Below are 21,684 nucleotides of genomic sequence, written 5' to 3'. Positions count from 1 at the left end.
TCCTCTCCCTTCCACAGCTCTTTGGTGTTTCCATCCTTATCTGCAAAGGAACACTGGACATCTTTCATCCTGTTCTTTAGTGCCCTATTCTGTTCCAGTCCTGGGATGCCAAACTGCTCTGGACCTCAGTAAGACCCTCTGCCAGCCAAGACTGTGAAAAGAAGCACCACTCAAGAACTACATTTTCATGTGCGAAAACAATGACATCTTGAGGCCCATATTTTCAAATGCCTAAGCTGATCCCGGAAAGCTTTCATGGATGTTCATTGTACTTGCAAATCCTGCAGATTCTTGTACAAATGAGACTTTGCATTTATTCTCAATTAGTTCTGTTTGAGATCTATCTTAAAACTCAAACATCCCTAATGCTCCCTAAAATCCTCAAATAGTTTTGTGCCTGCAAGTTTCATTACAATGGACAAAAGGAGATTGTATTTTAGAGGCTAAGAGGGTGGAAAGGAGGCAAAGAAAATGTGCTAAGGTTAGCTCTCCTTGATAACATTTCCAGCCCTCTCTGGGGCTGAGTTTGAGTTGGTTGCTACTCGCTAAATCAGAGATGCATAAGCTTTCAAAAGCATCTGCTTACAAAAGTTTATGCAGCTCTAATTTACTTAGTATATAAGGTGCAAATCTACTCTGCCTTCTGCCTGATTTCAGACTAACAAGGCTAACTGCTACCTCTCTCTAGTAGTTACTAAGGCAGCCTCTGTCATACAGAGATGCAGATACATCCTCCCATTCTGTGGTAGATGCTGCCAATGGTACTCTCCTCCTGTATCTTCCACCAATTCCAGTGAGAGCATGCCATCCCCCTGAAAGCTGCTTCTGTAGTACATGAAGAAAAGAGATATTTTGGCTACTGTGGGGTTGGATGGAAGACTGAAATCTGCCTCTCTCCTTGCTGGTACCCGTCAGCCTGGTTCTAGCTTGAAGTCTGAAGAGCTGGTACTGGGAGGTAGGCTACAGGAATGTTTCTTCCCTTCACAGTGCTCAGGAGAAACCAGTCTGCCACTTCACTCAAGTCAGGGGAGAACTTAGTTCCCTTATTCCCTAAGGACCCAGTCCTTAAATGGCTAATGAATGCATCCCCTGCTCCCACTCTGCAAAGGACCCCAAAGCCAGGAGCCTTAGGACAATCTGTCCTAGCTGTTCTCATATAGAAGAACATCTGCAAAGAGCTGCAGACAGGGAAACAGAGGCTGGGAGTAGGACTGCTGCATATTTCATCATTCAATTGGAAAGAGCATAGAGTTAATGAATTAAGGAAGGAAGGTGAAGAAAATGTAAAAAAAAATGTTTTGGAGGGAGAGTATTTACTTTGTCCAGGTAATGCCCTTCTCTTCACAGTGCAGTTCAAGCTAGTGCTGTGAGTCCATTATTTTATTGAGCACCAAATGAGATGAACCATTTTTGACAGATTCCCTTTTTTCAAAACACTGAGCTTTGAACAGGTTGTTAAACTGTAACCTTATATCCACCCTAGTGACAGGGCTCTCTAATACACATTGCAAACATAGCAACAGAGCAGATTACAGGGGTAGTTCTCAAGTTCTGCTATGCACTTTGTGGGGTAAGGGCGGGATTTTCTAAAATGCCTTGCCAGCTCTCAATAGGACTAGGGATCCTAAATCATTCAAGTGATTTTCAAAAATCTCGTTCTGAGTTCTATTTCCAGAGCTATTGCTATGCTGGTGCTTCCCATCAGCATTATAGCTACTGGATGTGTGCAAGAAATTAATTACAAATAAAAAAATCAAACTATGAACAACCAAAAAAATTTACCATTTAATATAAATACAGTTAACAGCATTCTCATAGTGTTTCTATTTGGCTAAAGCAGTGGTGCACAACCTTTTTGGCCTGTGGTGAATGAGTGGTACCAGGTTTGTCCACAGGCCAGATCTGATCCATGGGCCCAATCCAGCACATGGTGCTGGACCATCTGGGGCTTGATGAGCCACACAGCACCAGGGCCTGATACAGCTGCATAGGAATGGCCCAGCCAGGACCTGATCCAGCTGTGTGAAAATGGCCTGGTCTGACAGGGCTCCAGCTGGCCCATTGCCAAGTGGCTGAATTGGGCCCTGATTCAATTGCAGTGTCAGGAGCTGACCCCTCCATCCAGGGTTGGCCCATCCAAAGCCAATCCAGTCATGTGGGGCTTGGAATTTTTGCAGCAGGGAATTGGTGGCATTGTCAATTGCCATCAACCCCCCTACTGCCAAATTTTGGACCTATTGGGAGACCCATGGGCTGGATGACACGGCACTGCCAGTCAGGAGTTAGCACCCCTGGGCTAAAGGTTTTCGCCCCAGTGAGAAGACACTCCTGTATAAACAAACTAGTGAGCAGTTGTCACTTAACTGTACCAACTTTCATAAGACAAACTGATATTTTCATTGTGGACTGCAAAGTCCTATGACAGAGAAAAAGCAGGTATAAGGAAATTAATTAAAAAAAAATCCATTTATCATGCAACTTCCTGTTACAGGAAACTACTGAAAAGTACCTCCCCAACCAAAAAGCTAGACTCTGATAACCTCATGTACAACGTGTACTGAGAAATGTTCAGCATTCTTTCCCTGAAAATCAGGGCCCTTTAGATGTGTCTTAAATTGAGGATCCAGAGACTGGGGTACCCCAAATTACAGATCATTTAGAAAATGTATATATTAAAAAAATTATTATAGGACAAAACTATTTTCCAGATACAACATTCCTTCTTTTAGTACTAACATCTCAGGCTCTCTCAAGCCTGAGATGTTAGTACTACTAACACTGCTGCTGCCTAAAGGTCTTAAATACTGCTGCTGCCTAAAGGTCATGGAGGCCAACTCTTTTCTAGGCAGTCACTGATTTTGCCTAGGCAACCAGAGATGCAAAGTACTGAATACTGAGCCCCCTTTGAAACTTTAATTTGCAATATGTCAAATATTCACTTTGCTCTTGAAGCAGAAGAGTTCAAAGACACAGAAAGAGACCATCCTTCTTCTCCTTCCAGTCAAAATCAATGGGACACCAAAACGGTGTGATTTGAATGAAGCCAGTAACTAAGATGAACACCATGAACAAAAGGATGTACAAGAGAGCTGCCCAGGTGGTTGCCAATTTGTTCCCTGCCACTCAAACCTTCCTCTGTCCTCAAGATTTGGTTAGGCAAATGAGTATTCTTCAAAGGAGAGCCCTGGGATAAATATTAATGTTAGCAGTAATCAGATAGCTAAATCTCTGCAAACTGTTCTGAAAATCAATCAGAGGACACTATCTGTAGGGTGCCCACTTTGAACCTGGTGCATTTGCAAGAGGACAAGTCTGCTTTGTCAGCCCCTTCTTTGAATAGCAGTAGGTGTGCTCTGTACCGAGTCTCTCTTTAACCTACCTGCATTGGACTGCTAGAAGGGACAAACAGAACACACTAAATGTTTCTGGCTTGTTATCTGGCCAGGAAAATCAGCCAGTTTTCTGGTGGAGGGGAGGGGGGAACTGAAGAAAAAGGAAGAAAAGAAGAGGGGAAAAATCATAAAAATGTTATAAATGTGCTATCCCAGCTGAGGTTTTTAATACAGGATGAAGGCTGGAACATTGGAAGATAATTTTCATGTACAGATTTGGAAACCTAAAAATAACTTTCCCCATTACCAAAAATAATAATAACAACTGACCATGTAATAGTCAGTACTGAATACACTCTGAATCTTATCTCTTATGTTCTCTCTCGCTCTCTTTCTCTTTCCTTCTGTGGTCTGCCATTTTCCCCCCAGCCTGCCCCACACTGTTTCCCTGGAGGAAAGGGAGCGGTAATCACATTTAAACTGCCTTAAAGAATCTTTGCTGGAATGGGGCAGCTACGCCAGCTAATATTTCACAGGAGGCTGGTTCTGTCCAGTGCGGATTTGTTAAAATGTGCCCCCAAGATGCTGGGATTTTGTCCAGTTCAGTTACATAATCATAATTTTACACAATTTCCTATACACTCTGTGTATCACTGCTCCACTTAATATACCCCTCTCCCTGTCCCACTGTTCTCGCTCCTCATTCAGCCACAATCTCTCCCTCTCTTGCAGAACTTCCATGGAAGAGGCTGGAAGGTAGGATAGGCTGAAAACTGATGCACACGATGGGTTATAGCATTTGAGCCTTTCACTTCGAACAACCCAATGCCAAATGCATAGTGACAATAAAGCCCTCTGCATCACTAGCCAGGCAGCTGAGAAAATCCTGAGTTGCATAAATCTAGAACTGCTGATTCTAGGCTACCTCCTCCAAAGTCTTAGTTAACTAATGACAAGAGTCCATTGGTCTTACCAGTGAGCCCCAATTTATGTAAGAGCCTCCTGTGGGGGCTGAGATTTGTCAGAGTGTTTGCTCGTCAGGGTGACAGGCAGGGAAGTGGGTGTGGACGGTGTGATGTTTTCTAGTTTTGGGGTGTCATTTGGGGTGTTTGCTGTTGTTGTCATTTATTATAAGCCATTCTGAGTGTTTCTGGATGGAGTGTGATGTAAATCCAAATAATAACAAAAATTACTGGTCAGTACAAGTTTTAGCACTCCTAGCTTGTTCCAGGGGACTATGGCTAGCACAACTGTTTGTACATTGTGATTAAATGCACTGGCATGGCTATGTCTGAGAAGCTTGCCCAATATTTGCCTGCACTTTGTTATTTCTGCTCAGTGCTATCTGTCCTTTGCTGTCACGAAGCACTACATTAATTGTTTCACATTTCTTAAATGAAAAGAAAGCTCATTTCATCATGAGAGCGCTAGTGTCAATTTATTCGCTTTAGAAACCCCCAAGATGTTCTCACCCAACCATGCCTCATTTGGTTTTACTGAGGTAGCAGCAGAAGAAACAAAACAACTGACTTCAAGACAATAGAAAATCACTTTTCATTCCTTTGTAAAGTAAAAGAACTAATGGTAGTCATGACACTTTCTAGCAGTAATATCCCACTTTGGTTGCAAGCTCCTGGGTGCCCCTTTCATGTTTCTTCTGAGGCATTACTGTATGTGAGCGGTATAGACTACAGCTAGGAGGACTATCATGTCCCTAATATACATAATATTGTATATTTTTATAGCTCAATGCTCTAAGTGATTATTGAACCACCAGTATAACTACTTGCTTGCAAATACAGTGTTTGGAAGCAGTTTTATAGGTCCATCTGGTTATAAGTAACATATTGGTACACTCATTTGTGTGATCCTGGGTACAAAAATCTCCCTTTGCTTGTACATGATTACTGGTAACATGCACAGGAACTATAACCATGTCCTTTTTGTCCATAAATGGTATGGACATCTTGCCATGAAACAGTACACTGAATGTGAGGTTCATTAGCATAGCACCCTATCTCCTATTGAATTGATCACATTGTGTGATGGCACGTAAGTGTACTAGCCAGCATCCCCATGCTCCAGTATCAATCAGTGCACTAGATGTGATATATTATTGGCAAATGGCAACAGCTGTTTTGTGCCTTGGTACAAATTAGTGTACCGGATGTTGATCAGGACAAAAGTGCATTCCCGTCTCCTTTCCCAGCCCAAACAACTTTGAAACAGATGCTTTGGTCTATCAAGGCACAAGTATACCAGCACCCTCATGTCCCTGTATGGTATTACCAAAGAGATGTTGCAGTCCATAAGTTAATAACAAAATAATGAAACTATGCCTTGGTATAATATTCTAATGAGAACTCAGCACAACAGAAACACAACTGGGTATGAGTATGTTCTGTGTGCTAGTGAAAAAAAGAGTACTCCATGTATGGCACTATACTGGTAGCTTTCCAAGGCTCTTGGGAATGGGCTTCCAGCAACAGTTCTCCAAGATGCCATGTGTCACCTGGTACCCTAGTTTGGGGAACTGTCCACTAGCTGACGGCATCAAATGTACTTTCACTGCTGTTATGTTTTGTTGTTCAGGCAAAATGAACAGATTGATCTCTATCGATCCAGAGAAAGGCCTGCTTTGTTTGCTCAACCTTTCCTGTCACTTATCCGGGTTATGCCAAGAGGCTGACACACACAGCCTGAAAAGTAAATTAAAGAAAAGTAATGGGTGAGTGATGCCAAATGCATGCCAGTCTCATCCCCTATCAAGCAGCAGTACAAAAGGAAAAATGACAGAAGTTCTTTGATGCCAAGGGGTGTGTTTGGTATCAAGGTGAGTCTTCAGTGTCTGTGTCAGGGAACAACTGGAACAGCAGAAAGACTCTTCTTACTCACAGAAGGGCATCTTGGCTTCTTATTTGTACTCCTGTAGGCAGCTTCCCCTGGGATTCTCTATTATCATCTGAACTTCTCCCCAGTGCCTATTTGGTCCTCAGCACTGAATCTTTTTTTGAAAGTTCCCGTTGCACTTATCCTCCCAGAGTTCGTCAACACTACTCCATGCCTCCTCAGAAGGATAACATGGTAGCAACACAAGGTACTTTCGCTGTCAGTGCATTGCCACTACGCCAGTAGGTCCCAGACTTCTGTACCTGGGAGCACATTTTTTCTGTTCATGTCTGTCAGTGTTAGGAAATGAAGGGGTTGCAGAGTAGCAATACCCCTGTTTTTGCTGGAAGTACCACCAGGAAACTGCTCAAGGCAAGAGTTTTGTCTTTCTCATTTATCAACATCAGAAAGCTGGAGGGTGTGTGTCTTATTGCTGGTATATGACCTGTTCTCCCATTTTCATGCACCCTTTCTAGTATGCCAGCTTCTGATCTTCTTTCTTCCAAGCCACAGTGAAAATGCTGACCTCTTTGGCCTATAGATATTAATTTTTCCCATTGTTTGACACAACACTGAGGTACATAACATGAAACAACCTGGCTGCTCTAAAAAGAAAAGAGTTGCCAGCCAAGAGGTCACCCTGAAGCAAATAAACTGATGACATGTAGTCGCTTTTTCCTTGAACCCTTTTCTGATGGACTGTTTCCCCAAAACAGTGATAAAAACAGAGACCTCTACATGAGCACTTTGGGACCTTTCAGCCCCTTACCCAGTAGATTGGAGAATGTGCTCTTGCTGAAAATCTGTCCTCTCCTTGCCTCTGGGGATGTTTTTTCATGCAGCTGTCAGATGGCTAAGGAAAGACTGTTAATCACAGTATCAGACAAATGAAAGGAGAGGAGATGGACTGGATGATCTAATCCACCTCTGCATCATGGGGATGCTTGCACTGCCATTGCCTGTGCTAAACCTGGTCTGTCAACAAAGAGCTTCAATTAGCAGAGCTGTCAATTCAGCTCCTTCCAGAGCCTCTGACACTTCCAGAGTTTTCCAGGAGGCATTCAACTGAGAAACCGTCCCCCTGCCATGTCAAATATCTTCTGTAATTCTCATCCCTGGTTCTTCATTAGGAAAGACTTTTAGATGACAATTTTGTTTTGTAAAAATGCACTAGCTCTTGCTACTTGAAAACTTGCCTGTTCTTCCCTGAAATCACAATCCCCTAAATGGGATAACATCATAGCCATTTCCATGTCATCAAATAGTGAAGTCACAAGCCGGGGATTGGGACTCCAGATGGGGTATAAACGATGGGAGTTTGAATATTTAGGCAACAAAGCTGCTGCTGTCATTCAAAAGTCCTCAGGAACAAAGAACATAGGAGGAGAAATAAAGCAAATACATACAAATCCAGATATGCTGTGCTTAGTAGAGGAGACACCCTTGCTCCTGGAGTCAGCCAGAGGCCAGGTTTGGCCCAGGCATAAGATAAAGTCAGTTAAAGAGAACTGTAGCATGCATTAGCTGTTAGCTGCCCCAAAGAGTTTGCTACCTAGCCAGGAGTACAATAGCACTTCTTTCACCCACCCAGCTGTTCATGTCCCTGTTATGCCTCCTATGATATCTAGCAGTGGATGCTGATCTGACTGCAATGACTTTATTAAATAGCCTAGGTCAGACAGCTGCCCAGTTAGGAAAGCTTTACATCCCTTTCATGCCAAAAGGACCAAAATTCTGGTGCAAAGTAGTATAAATTATTCCAAAAGGTTTTTTTTCCCATAGTTTTCCACACCTGTTTCAAGACAGACCCATTTTTACGTAATTATGAGTAGTAGATTTTAATGGTTGATTATTGATTCTGGACGCTCAAAGAAGACACTTTCATGGACCTGTTTTTCAGAAGGTTCCAGGCACCCACTGTTTTAAGCACCTTAAATCACTACTCACTTGTGAAAACCTTGGCCATTACATCAAGGAGAAAAAAAACCAATAATATATGTAGTCAATACAATTCTGTAGGCAGTAATCATTCATTTACAAATGACTGGTTTTCTTTTAAATATCTTTATGAACCTGATATTCCTAATAAAAGATTATACAATGGTCCTTTTTTAGGAAACATATGGTGTAGCATGTATGACACAAAGAGAAAGCACTGCATGATGTTCACAGCTCGAAAGATCTTAGTTCCATTTCTGGCTTTTCCTGGATGTAGGCATACCACTAACCATCGCTGTCTCTTTGTTTCTGTAAAATAGGTGTAGTAATACCTATGCCATATTAATAAGTCCCCTACCTACCTATTTGCCTCATAGGGGTGTTTGGTGGAGGAATATTTATGAAGTGCTTAAGATCTGAGGATGGAAAGGTTTTTTACATCTCAATTATACAAATTAACTACAGTACTAATACTAATTACTTTTATGAAAACAAGGATATTGCGGAATACTGGAATATGTCTACTTTCACTTCCTTGGTGTCTAAAAATCAAATTTGCAAAACCTTAGACAGCTGATTTTTTTTTTATTCTGAAAACTACATCATTACATTTTGAACCTACATGTTGATTTCACATCATTTGTATACCCCCTGCCTGCCTCTCACTGCTGATGTAAAAGCAGCTTCAGCTTCTTACTTCTTCTTCCCAGCCCTGCAATTCCCACAGATTCTTTATATGCTATTACTGACTCTCCTATACACTGGCTAAAAGATTATACATTGAGCTGCTTTGGTGGCTAACATCTTTTCTCCATAGCAACACAATCTGACATGAGCGATAATAGGAAAGGTATGGCTGAGTACAAACATGTGATCACAACACACAGCAGAATGGACCCCAAAGGAAAGACCCTGTTTTAGTGCTTGAGTATATGTGATGAGGGGGATGGAACTAACACGGAGCTAATACACTGCTATACATATTATCAGATAAATGATAGTATCACTCAGCTGCCTCCATCTCCTACAATTTTAATTAGCCCAACCTTGGAGGAGGAAAAAGGAGATTGGGACCCTACTGAATTATTCACAGTTGTAGTTGTGTATGGCAGAGGAGACCCTCTTATGTCAGTAAGTGATATTCTCCCATTGATTTCCCCTCCTCAGGATCCCTAGGTGAGAATTAAGTTTTAAAAAATATCAAAAGATAAGCTGAAAAGCAGAGGGCAAACTGGATGGACACAGAGTGATAGAGAGAGAGATGATAGCAATTATATATATATAAATATATATGACAAAGAGAATCGATCAACACTATATACCAATGATGGAAAGACTCATATTAGCTGTCAGAACTGTAGTGATGTGCTGGGGCTCGCATGCTCAGTCTCCATTAAGAATGACCTATATCTATGCTGGCCAGATGAGATCTGAGTGACTGAACTGTAAAGTCCCACTGGAGACACCTACAGCTGATTTATGTCCCTGCTTCCCAATTCCCAAACCAGCTGTGACATCAGCTCCTGGAGGTGGGCAAGGCAGAACTTGCATAGCTAAACTATGATGCACACAGGTAATCAAGGATCTTGTGATAAGCACTGCAACAATTCCATCTAGTTCCTCCTGGCCCAGAAGGATTGTCACCTTTGGATGTGAACAAAAACTAAATTACAACAAGCACAGGAGTAGGATACTTGTTTAGAAGTATTTGAAGCATGTAAATGCCAAGAAAAGAAGAGAAATCACTGGGGATGCAAGTAAAAGTAAAGCATGAAAGGAAAATTCAAGTTGGATGTAAGGAAAGATCTCTGGAGAGTGAGCACTATTAAGTTGGGGAAGAGTCTTCTCAGGAAAGCATTGGAAATTCCATCACCTGATTATTGAAAAATTGCCTGGACAAAGTACTGAAGAATGTAAGTGTAGGAAATAATTTACAATGACAGTGTCATGGACTAGATGACAAATAGATTCACATGATCCTATGTCTTTCCAATGCTAGATGGAATTCACTACCTGCAAAACCTTCCCTGCATGCCCAATAAATATAAATCCTTTGCCCAAGCTGTACCTTTCTAACACATGTTGAGAGGCAACAGCAGAAGCTTTTCTAGTGATGCTACCTGCAACAGTTTCACAGTGGTTACCAAACAACAGTACTTAGATAGCTATTATTTTAAACACTTTAAAGGGGTCAGATTTCAATTTTGGTTAAACTGGTGTCAACACCATTATATTTCATTGGCTGACATGAAAGTTTGACCCAGCATTTCTACAGACCTTATTATTTCAAGTTCAATACAAGACCTGAGGCTAGCCTACACCGAAATAGATTTGCTGGTATAGTTAGACTAGAAGAGCTTTTGTAGCAAACCCCTTAGTAAAAATACATCTTAAACTGTTAAAAAAAGAGAATGCATTTACTATTATATCTTATACTAGTTCCCCAAACAAAATAAACTATCCTGGCAAATGCACTTTTTCTCCCTTCAGTATATCTACATCTATACTAAGGCTTTTGCTGGCATAAACATGTAAAAAAAACCCTTAGCCGAAGTTACTATACGGGCAAGTTTTCAGTATAGACATGGCTTTACTAATTTAAGGAAAATGGATCAGAGAACTCCATACAAGCTTTAAGGCAACCAAAGATTCACTGACACTTAGCAACTGGAGAGTGAAGAACAACATACAAGACAATCTTCCCCACACTGGAACTAACCAGTGAGGCTGTGATAAGAAAACAGTTTTTTTTATTGGCAGATTTTTGGAGAAGTAGTGGCATAATGATTAATTTATAAAATTTATTAGTAGGAATCTAAAGACTACCTCATGTTTAACACTTCCTTTTGTTGTCCAGCCATCAAACATCAATGGGTTAATCTTAGTGCTGCTAAAGTTGAAAACATTATCCTTACCATAGATCCAATGGTAACCACTGAAAATGCAACCGGGGTGTGGGCCGGTGGATATTATAAAAGGACGGAAAACACAATGGTAAAAAACCTTAAGTCATTTGCACTCAGGTTTTGGGTTTTGGCAATGTTAAGAAACCTTAAAGTAGGCAAAATTGCATTTTGCACAAACCACCTGCAATGTAGCAAAATGATGCAACAGTGCATTGGTGTCAATGTGAATTTGCCCTTTGATATGGATTTAAAATTAAAGTTAGCTTAATATAAGAACAGTAATTATAATGGCATTCACTGCATAATAACTATCACAGTCTAAAAATCACCTACATGTTTCAGCTTGAAGCCTTCATTGGGGTCAAAGTCACACTGGCTGATTCAAAGTTTGTAGGCTTCTGTCTCATGATGATTCCTGAAATATTCTATTTGGATTAGAGTATTTCTGTATAAGAGTAGATCATTATAGCCTCATCACCAACATATTCTACTTTAAAGTCTGTCCATTTGCACTGAAGCAAAGTATTTACTTCTCATTAGTAACATGTGTGTGGTGTGTGGCACATAATCACCTTGAAATATTTAACTGACCAGATTTCATCTCACAAACAGTATGTGGAGTTGCATCAGATAGGTATATAAATAGAAGGAACTATAAATAATTACAAAACAGGCATTAACTTGGTATATAAATAAAAAATTATAGAAGTCAGAGATGAAAAAGACCCATTAGACCACCCTGTTTGTTTTTTGCCGTGTTCTCACCCTAAGAATGCACAAAGCATCACTCTTGATTAGTCAAGAGACATGGGAGAACACCCATCTCAAGAGAGAGAGAAAAAGCGCACCACATGCATATTAATAAAGCTATATTTTGACTAACTGAATTATTTGAAATGATTAGTGAAGGAATGTCTTACCTGTCAGCATCTCCACACTGCAACAGGAAAAAAAATCTCTAATATTCCTTTCTAGAATATTGCAGATAAGGTTGGGATGAAGAATTGTTGTTTTCAGTCCTGCTTAAATACTAGAGATCTCCCTAAATGCCCTAAACCTGTTTTTAAGAATGAGACTGAAAAGGTGACTCACTCTTCAATGCTGCGAACCAGCCCAGTCAACTAGGAAGCTCAAAGAAAGAGTATCTACAAATACTGCTAAAAAAATACCATAAAAAACAACCCCCAAACCATAAAACAACTAAAAACAAGTTCTTATGATGGAAGTGTCAGGCCATCTTAGTAAGTGGCCCTACCAGCCCCACCCATAGTTCCTCAAAGATTTTACATTTCCTGAGACACAGGGGGTGCATCTACACATGCAATTAGCACATAGCAATAAAATCCAGTGCAGTTCATGTCAGCGTTTACTGTTCCCAGGAGTAGCAGTTACATGTGCACCCGGGACCGCAGCACATTGAGGCATGGTAGAGCAGTCCCATGCTGGCAAGGGAATCCAGAGGTTCAGCTCCTGGGGTCAACACACTGCAGAGGGGCTGACTGGGGCACGAGGATGCTAAAGTGCAGGGTAAGGTGACAGGTGTCCCTGCACTATAACACCCTCTTGCCCAAGTCAGCCAGGCCCAGTCACCATCTACACGTGCATTTCAGTGCACTAAATGACTCTGCCATAAGATAGTACTTGTCCCAGACAGTACTATCCTACAGCAAAGTTAATTAGCTTACTGTGCTCTAATATAGGTGCATGTGTAGACCGTGATGCTTTACTGCAGAACTAATTAGTTAACTCTGCAGTAAAGTGCATGTGTAGATGCACTCAGTGAGTTGCAGAAACAGTGTACCAGCAGGGACTAGTTGTTCCTGAAAATTAGTTCACAGACAAAAATGTTATTCATTTGGGATGGGAATTGCAGCCACGTAACTGCTCCTGAGAGAAAGAACAGCAGGAGAGACAGGGGAATCCTGTGTGTATTTCAGAATAGACCTGGGTGCGAAAATACACTTTTATATCATATGTGGCAATAAGAAGAAAACCAAGAAAAAAACCTGCAAGCAGAAACTCACATGGAGGGAGATTATAAGAAGAAAGTTTTCCACTATGCCCTGATCACTAAAAATGGGATGAGTTTTATGAAATCAAGAACATCAGACCTCCAAAGTCTGTGAGCATCTGCTAATATTTGTATTGGTTTGTGTCTCCCAATTTTAGCAAATAATGCATTTGGATTGCCATTGCCTCGTCAGCAGCTTGGCATTAAGTGGTATGGTAATGTCACACTTTGGGGCATATCTCAATTTGGATATTCAGTTAAAACTTTAAAAAGAACAGATCTCTTTTGGAAGTAGAAAGAGGGAATAAAGGGATGTGGGAAAAGTAGGAAATGAGAGGACAAGAGAAAGATGGAGCTTGACTATTTCAGCTACCCATGAACATTACTTTCAATTATATCCCAAAAATAAAGTAAGTCAAAAATTCTCTAGGGTCAGCACTTACTACAGACACTACAATGAAATATTTATCATTGCTTTTAAAAATACCAGGCAGGGTCAGCCCACTGGCCTACTAGTGTTGCTAATGCATTTCCAAGCAGAAGATCAGAACCTGTCTACCAACCTCAGCATCTTGCTCCAGGGGCTGGGGAGACCTGTCAAAGTGTTTAGCTCCTAAGGAGCAGGAAGGGGAGCTTCATGTCTTTTCCCTTGTGATGCTTGCTGGGTTGTGCATCAGCATCACAGACAAGCCTTCCTTTTTCCCCAATTATTTCAGTGGCATTTAAGTATTTTATTATGTTTATTACAAAGCCTTAAATGGGAAAATAATTATCAATAATAATATGCCAGCAATGTGAACTTCAAAACATGCTTGTTTGTAAAGCACTTTGAGATCCCAGCATGGAAGATGCTATATTAATAAAAGTATTAGCATTATCACAATATTGTATTGATTCCTCATCTTCCCCTGATGCTTGTGCCTCTGTCCAACATCACAGGCTTCTGCTTTTCACATCACAATTTGTTTTCATGCCAATCGCTTTGAAGATACCACAAATACAGGACAATTAAGAACTCAGCCAGTGTAGAAGCAGCTGTCATTCCAATTAACATGCCAAAGCATAATGGTTCCTTTGCTACTGTCAACAGAGTTGGGCACATCAAAACTCTACAATCACTTCTAGTGTCCTCAGTAATCATGATCACGGAGGGGCAAGAAATATGCAAGGGAGATGCCATAGTGCCAGAACTGTTTCCAAATAAACAGAGTAAGCTAAACATTTTCCAGAAATCAGCAGCGACTTCTTTGTGAGTTGGTTCTCTCTCAGGCAGTCCGGTGACACCATTTCTACCCAAGCTGCACAGGGAAGGGAGATCAGTTTCCATAGCAATTCCACTTTGTGCCCAGATGTAGCATGTGCCACATGTTCCAGAACACAACGCACAGCTGCTCATCCATCACTGTTAAAGGGAAAGGCCTAGGTGACAACGGCAAGCCTGATGGAGAAGAGGCAACAATTTCTCTCTCTTTATGGCCAAGTTTAATCCTAAAGACAAACTAGCTTATATCAGGAAAGTCAGGTTTAAAGATACAGAGATGTATCTAACATGGAAGACGGTGGAGCTCTGTGAAACAGAAGACCAGGGATCTTTGGAGAGAAGGAAGCATTTTTCATCCACTTCTGATCTCTGTGCCTATGATGAGAGCCCTGGAAAGGGCCATTGGCCTGTGTTTTGCATTACAAACAGGCTGGGTATTGCATAGCTTTTGTCTATTGCTCCTGCTATCTTCATGTGGGCAGGACCAGGTGGGAGGGTTGTTTTTCATTTCCATGAAGTAAAAATGATGTTATCCAGGAACATGTGGAGGATTTGGTTTCCTTTCAAACTTGTTAGACAGCAATACCTTCCTGCAGGGAAGGGGCCTCCTGAAGGCCCTATTTGTCTTCCCCTCCCCCTTTCAGAAGGCAGAAGACTTTCCTGTACTTCCTTATCAAAATAAGTAGTCAGCTAGTGTAGATACAATTCTTCCCCACTGCTGCCCTCCTCCCTTTCCTGCATGGTTTGGCTACATGCTTTCCTCAAAGTGGATCTGGGCACAAGCGACAGCTAGTGGTTCGAGTTCAGGGCTAAGAATCAGAAGATCTGGATTCTCTTTTTTTTTCTGACAATTCCCTGCATGGCCTTGGCTAAGTCAGTTAACCTGGTCCATCTCAGTTTTTCCATCTGCAAAACGGGGAGTGATCATACTCACAGGGTTGATGTGAAGCTAAATTAATTAATATTTACAAACAGATTTTGGGACTCTCAGGTGGAAATGTTTTGTCAAAAGCAGTTGTTCTGGGCTCATTTGTGGAACTGGATTAAGATATGGACATTCAGGAGTAGTCATAATCATACTTGACCAAACTGAGGGCCATGTTTTCAAAGGTATTTAGGCTCCTAAAGATTTAAATAGGCCCTAAAGAGGATAGCAAAAAGAGTCTAATGCAGGTACCTAACTTCTATTGTAAACCAGATGAATTTAGTCATATATGCAAGCATATTTGTAAATTCCAGTGGGCACCTATTTGCATCATTAGGTGCCTAAATACCTGTGACAATCTCATCCTAATTCTCCATCTGATTGAGTATCCTGGCTTCAGCAATGACAAACATCCAAATACTGCAAAGGAACAAAACAGTTCCTAAACTGTCTGTTGTTTATCACATTTTCAAAAGAGTGGGGGTGCCTTCCTACATTCTTTCTGATGCTTTCACTGTCACTCTAGTCAGCTGGCACTTGTTTCTTTTTCTGTGAAGCACAGCCACAGAACTAGCTGCTGTGCCCCAAATCCAAACAAAATAAAGTATACTCATTGCCATTCAATTTTGCCAGTATAACTGCACATAAACTATGCTATAGGTGTCAACAATCCAGCCCACAGGCCAAATCTGGCCCAAGGAGCCCTATCAACCAGCGCTTGGTATAGCCCTGTGCCCAGAGTTGACCCACATGCTGCATATGGGTGTTGAACCAGCCGTAAGCACTGGGCCTGGATGTGAGCTGCACACAACGCTCACTCTGGCCGGCCAAAGACCCTCACTGATCATGATGCCTGTGTGGGGTCAGCCTGGGACATGCACATGTGGTACCTGCTCCAGCTGATTGGGACCCAGGCCACACACAATCCCCCACCTTGGCCTCTCTGGGGCAGGCTCTGCATGCAGTGTGGGTCCCAAACTAGCTGGAGTGGGTCCCAAACTAGCTGGAGTGCCACTGCATGTGGCACACATCCCAGAATGGCTCCACATGGGCACCACATGTGGCATAGTCCCAGACCAACCAAAATGCTGGATCCAGCATGCGAGGGAAGGGGGGTGATCCAGCCTCAATGCATTTGTATGCTGTTCCCCACAGTTTTCTTTTCAATGTGCTCCATCTAGCTGCACTGGCAAAACTTTCTAGAGCAGGGGTGTCAAATTCATCTGGCTTCATGGGCTGGATAAGTGGTGCGGAGCTGGTCCATGGGCCAGATAAATGGCATGAAGCTGAATCATCTCCCTTCCCTCACAGGCTGGATCCAGCCTCATGTCATTTATCTGGCCCATGGACCACACCACTCATCCAGTCCTTGAGGCCAGATGGATTTGACACCCCTGCACTAGAAAGTTTTCCCAGTGCAGCTAGATGGAGCACATCAAAAAGAAAACTGGGGAACAGCATAAAAATGCATTGACTCTGATATCCAAGCAAATAGCACAGGGCTTACTGCCTTGATTGGATTATCTATTTTCAGACTTAATTCAATAAAAACCTCATTTTTAAAAATTTAGATGAAATTGCCGAAGATCCTTAGAATCTTCTGACACAAAAATTCAAGACTGACTTGCTATGCAGTAGAGCAACAGGGGGGCATGCCAGAAATTCACCCCGCACCCACCCAAGTGCCACTCCAATCCCCTTCCCCTGCCTGATCTGCTGCTCTGCTTTCTGCTTCCTTCCCCATGCTCCCTGCCCTGTTTTGCTATTTGCTTCCTGCCCTCTCTGCCACTGCTGCCTGTCCCCTCCCTGATCTGCCATGTGCCACACAGAGAGGCTGCCCACGCCACTTTTGGCACCCGTGGTGCAGACTGGACAACCATGCAGTAGACACTTGCTTTGGCCATAGCGTAATATTTAGGAAATGCACTTACAATATCTTGGCCTTATCAGCATATTTGCATTTCCCAGAAAGAGACAGCTGTGCATGCTAAATTTGTTGGACACAATGTTCTTTTCCTTCCCTCTTCCCTTCCTCTCTCAACTTATATAGATATTAGTTTTGTCTAATTATATTAATATTTATTGCTTGATGAGAGAGAACTGGCATACCTACAGTCACCCTTCCCTCCATCCCTATTTAAACCAGAGACTATTGAGAGGAACTGACTGTAAAGAAGTAAAGTCCTATTTCCCCAGCTCTTGCTGCCACAGGCGATCAATTTGGAGCAAAGGTTCCATCTTGAAAATGTCAAACAGAATGAGAAAAAGCTAAAATCAAAACTGCTAAAGTCCATTCCAGCCATTCCTCTGGGCCCAGCCTCTCCCCTGGATTCTTCTGGTGCATTGCTGAAAGGACAGATAGAGGACAGCTCTGCTGTGCTGACTGGTGTCACTAAGGTCTCCTGCCTCACGTTAGTGATCATTCTCCCACCCACTCCCACACTTGAGAAGTAGCTTAGCGGAGCAGCAATTTTGACTGTTGGTCTGAGAAAGAACAAACCATGGGACATGAGTAGGGGTCTTGCTGTCTCTCACTTCCCCACTTAACAGCCTGTTAGGAAGCCAAGCAGAACTGTAGCAAAGGCAACAGACTTACCTCCTAGTTTCCTTCCTAGCTTCAGCTAAGCAATCTGCTTCCTATGTGTGGGGAAAGGGAAACCATTGCTACAGAGACACAGAGGTAACAAGGGGAAGCAGCAACTTCAGCTAGGGGTCACCTCCATTTTGGAGAAGGGGTAGTGGCAAGCAGGAACGGGGTGAGGTGCTACTGAACTATATACCCTTTCCCAGTTCCCCCCTCCACCCCATGTAGCCATAGAATGGGTAGCCCAAAGAGAGAAATAGCTCAAATCTCTCTCCATGCAGCACTGGCACTCTCCCTTCACTCTTGCTGGGAAGGATCAGCATGGAAAATAGGAGGGGAGTTACACCTTCAAGTCTCATCTTCTGTAGGCTTTTCTACTCGGTATTAATCGTGATAGTATCAAAGACATGAAACCAGATCAGCATCAACAGTTCATTTCTCCATAGTCATCTGATTACAACCACTTCTGACCTCAACTGCCCTGAGCTGGACTGAAGCCATGGACAGAGAAGCAATGGCATACTTGTTTTGTTCACCACAAAATATAATTTGGTTTCTGCTGGCTGTAGCTACTAACCCCCCCACCCCAAAAACAAAAACCCTACCTTGGATTCCTTTGTTCTGGATGTGCACAGCTACAACTGGCATACAAATACATGCTATTTCTTGAGTGAGTCCAGCTGGGTTGAGAGAAGTGGATCTATTAAAATGAAAAATGTCCAGAAATATCTTCAGCAGCTGGAATAACTATAGCCTGGCCCACAACTGGAGGTGGTGATGTGGATGAAACAAGGTGTACAACCCACTGTCCATGGGTGAGAGGGATGGGTAGGAAGGTCTGTGCATGAAACCTTACCATGAAGTCCTCTGAAATTAAGACCATCTAGAACAGACAGAAGATTGCTAATGAAGCTAGCCTTATCCACTACCATCTTTTAAAACTAAAAGATGACACACAAAAGCACATCTAACTTAAAATAGTAAATATAAGTGTGGCATGAGTTCATTTTTAAGCACACATGTCAGACTACAGTGGCTAAACCCCACAAATCCAATACTTTGCAATCTAAAGACACAGCACAAGGCCAGCTGACATATGGAAAACACAGCATTGTCTGGGTGTTTCTCTCCAAACTTGCCTTTGCAAAGATGGACAGAATCACATCTCTGTCTTATACAACGACCTACCTACACTCATCTGACTCATGAAGAAGCAGGAAAATTTAGGTCAGAAATATGTGCGCACACCCACATATTCAGTGCACCTTCCACAGTGAGGAAATAAACAACAGCTTTGCCCCGAAAGTGCCGCGGACCAAATCGGATATGTAAATGTGTGAGCACACGGTGTCTAGACTGCCACTTCAGAGACTGCAGAACGTGCTACTAAAGATTGCAGTCAGCTGCTGACACTTTGCATTTCCCCCACAGAGCTCAGCACTAGGAGGAGGAGGGGAGAAACATGCCAAGGGACCAACAAGGCCGAACATGGCAGCAATTACGCTTAAATCGAAATAAAATCCATGTATGCCTTTGCAACATCCAATAATGCAAAACACTGCTTATTTAAAGATACATGTTCTGTAAAGAAAAAAAAACCAGACAGAAATTCCTTCATTAATTAGTAAGATGCACAGGGAGTGATGACATTAAACAGTCATTATTGCTCAGAAGAGAGGGGAAGGGAACCTCCAAAATACAAAACACACAGCCCAACATATTTTTCTTATGATCACCTGAAACCCAGTTTTACAATTGTTTTTTTTTACAGAGGAACAAAATTAGAGTAACAAAGACACTCTGCACCTTTTAAAGGTAAAAGTCAGTAACCTGTTCAGAATGAAGTGCTGAGCATCCTCGATTTAAGGGGCACTAAGAGCAACTCAGTACTTTGCACGATTGACTCCTACTGCTTTATCTGGAGCAGAAGGGTTGCAAGGGAATGGGTTCATACTTTCTTTCACTTAGCAAATTGAATTTAATAAATTCATTCAGAAGCACACATTCCCACCAATATACATATTCGATAATACTGTTAGCAGCTTTTAAAGAGGAGGAGAAATTCAGTAAGGCCCTCAAGAATTTCCTTAATATTTGTCCAGACTTGACTGTCTAGACCCTGAAGCATCACTGACCAAAATCTCAGACGAGGTCTGGCCTTAAGAACATGAGAAACAAACTGTTTCACTGAGCTGTGCCCTCCCTAAGGCTATGAAGAGCATTAAAAAATAACAGCGACATCTGTGCCACTGTGGAAGGGGCTTCCATTTGTAAGACTGCCAGGGGCCTCACTTGTTTCTCATCAGTTGATTCCAACATGAGTTGTGGGGACTCAGTCCCTTTCAGAATCTCACCCCAAAGTCATCATCCATCACTTCTGCTCCCTGTTAATTTCAAACAGCTGCTTGCTGCTTTCACACAGGCAGAGGAGTAAAGGGCATCCAATCTCCTCTAGGGGTAGGTCAGTCCTTCCCAAAACCCTGTCTTGTGCCATCTTCCCTCTCATTTAAAATCCTAACACTTTCATTTTGTCAGAGAAAATGCTTATCCACCGCCAAGACCATAAGGAAGAAAATCTCTAAGGCCAGCTGTGCATGTCAAGACAACTCCATCCCTGTCATTTTTTATTGCTTTGGCAACTGCTACAAGTTGGTGGCCAGTGGCCACAATTATCAGCAGAAGCCAAAATCCATCCCTGAGTCTGTAAGGAGCAGCATTCCTCTTACTACTCTCAGAGGAGAGAGGTGTCATTCCTGCCCAGGAGTTGCAAAACCCAGAACTTTCTGCTATGGACATCTCCTAAATTCTGCTGGAAGCCTGAAATGCTGCAGCAGCATGAAATGCATGGAGAAATATTCAAATGCAGAAGATTTTATTGAATTAGAAATTACAGCATTGATTTTGTTATTCATTGTCAGATTTAATTCAATATTAATCTCTGTGTATGAATGTTTAACCTCCCCCCACACACATTTTCATGCTGATGCAGAATTTCTAGTCAGTGATAGAAATATACAGAGCCAGGGATATGTGCAGCAAATCGATCTACCTGCACATGAGCAAAGGCCTCTGTCACGGTAGTCTGTAAAAACCCAGTTCATGTTTACTGCTTGCCACCCCCTTTCATCTGAGCACAAGGAGAAAGAAAGAAGGCAGCTTGAAACACTTACGAAGGGCGTGCCACTCGTCCTGGCGGATCGTCTTGGTGATGTTGTAGGTGAGGTTCTTGGGAATTGTCGCTGAGGAGTAGTGGTACTTGATATATGTGCACTGATCAATTGCTCCTGGAAAAGGCAAAAAGGAAAAGCAATGAAATATTGTTACCCAAAAGCAACATGACCTCCTATCCATGTTCCAAACTGAGGTCTGCTGCCAGATAACAAACTTAGATACAAATGTATTCCTCGCATCACTCCACTGAATCCAATAGGGTTGCTAGGTCTGTCTTTGGCCCCTTTACAGCTATCCCCTTTAGCATTATACAAAGCACATTTTTTATCTTTCCTTCATTAAGAAAAAATGTAGTGCAGCCTATGTAAAATAAGACCTTTTATGAAAAACAATCTTCACATGATTTTCTCCCCTGAAGAGAGAAAGGGAAAGAGAGAACCACCTGTGACAGATACTTGCCATATCACTTAGCTCCCCTCTGGAAGGGACACAAACACCATTGTTATGGGAATGGTAGAACCAGAATAGGACAAAATAGAAACTGACACAGCAATGCATGCCAGCCAAAAGGACAAACTTCAGATGTAAACATGGATGGAAGAACTAGTATAGTACTCCCTTTATTTTGTGTCTGAAATTTCCCATATTGGCTACAGAAGATAGAGGT

At 42.2% G+C, this 21,684-nt stretch overlaps 1 protein-coding gene across 1 annotated transcript in view; it reads right to left on the bottom strand.

Moving 5' to 3' along the window:
* The window catches only part of TMEM178B (transmembrane protein 178B), a 332,549-nt gene that overhangs the window by 189,627 nt on the left and 121,238 nt on the right, over positions 1 to 21,684 (bottom strand). The window contains exon 3 of the mRNA XM_019489247.2: positions 21,017 to 21,130. Coding sequence (XP_019344792.2) covers positions 21,017 to 21,130 — 114 coding nt within the window. The remainder of the gene's footprint in view (positions 1 to 21,016; positions 21,131 to 21,684) is intronic.

Source organism: Alligator mississippiensis, chromosome 4 (assembly GCF_030867095.1).
Source record: "Alligator mississippiensis isolate rAllMis1 chromosome 4, rAllMis1, whole genome shotgun sequence".
Lineage (NCBI taxonomy): Eukaryota > Metazoa > Chordata > Crocodylia > Alligatoridae > Alligator > Alligator mississippiensis.
This window is presented reverse-complemented; position numbering and strand designations above follow the sequence as displayed.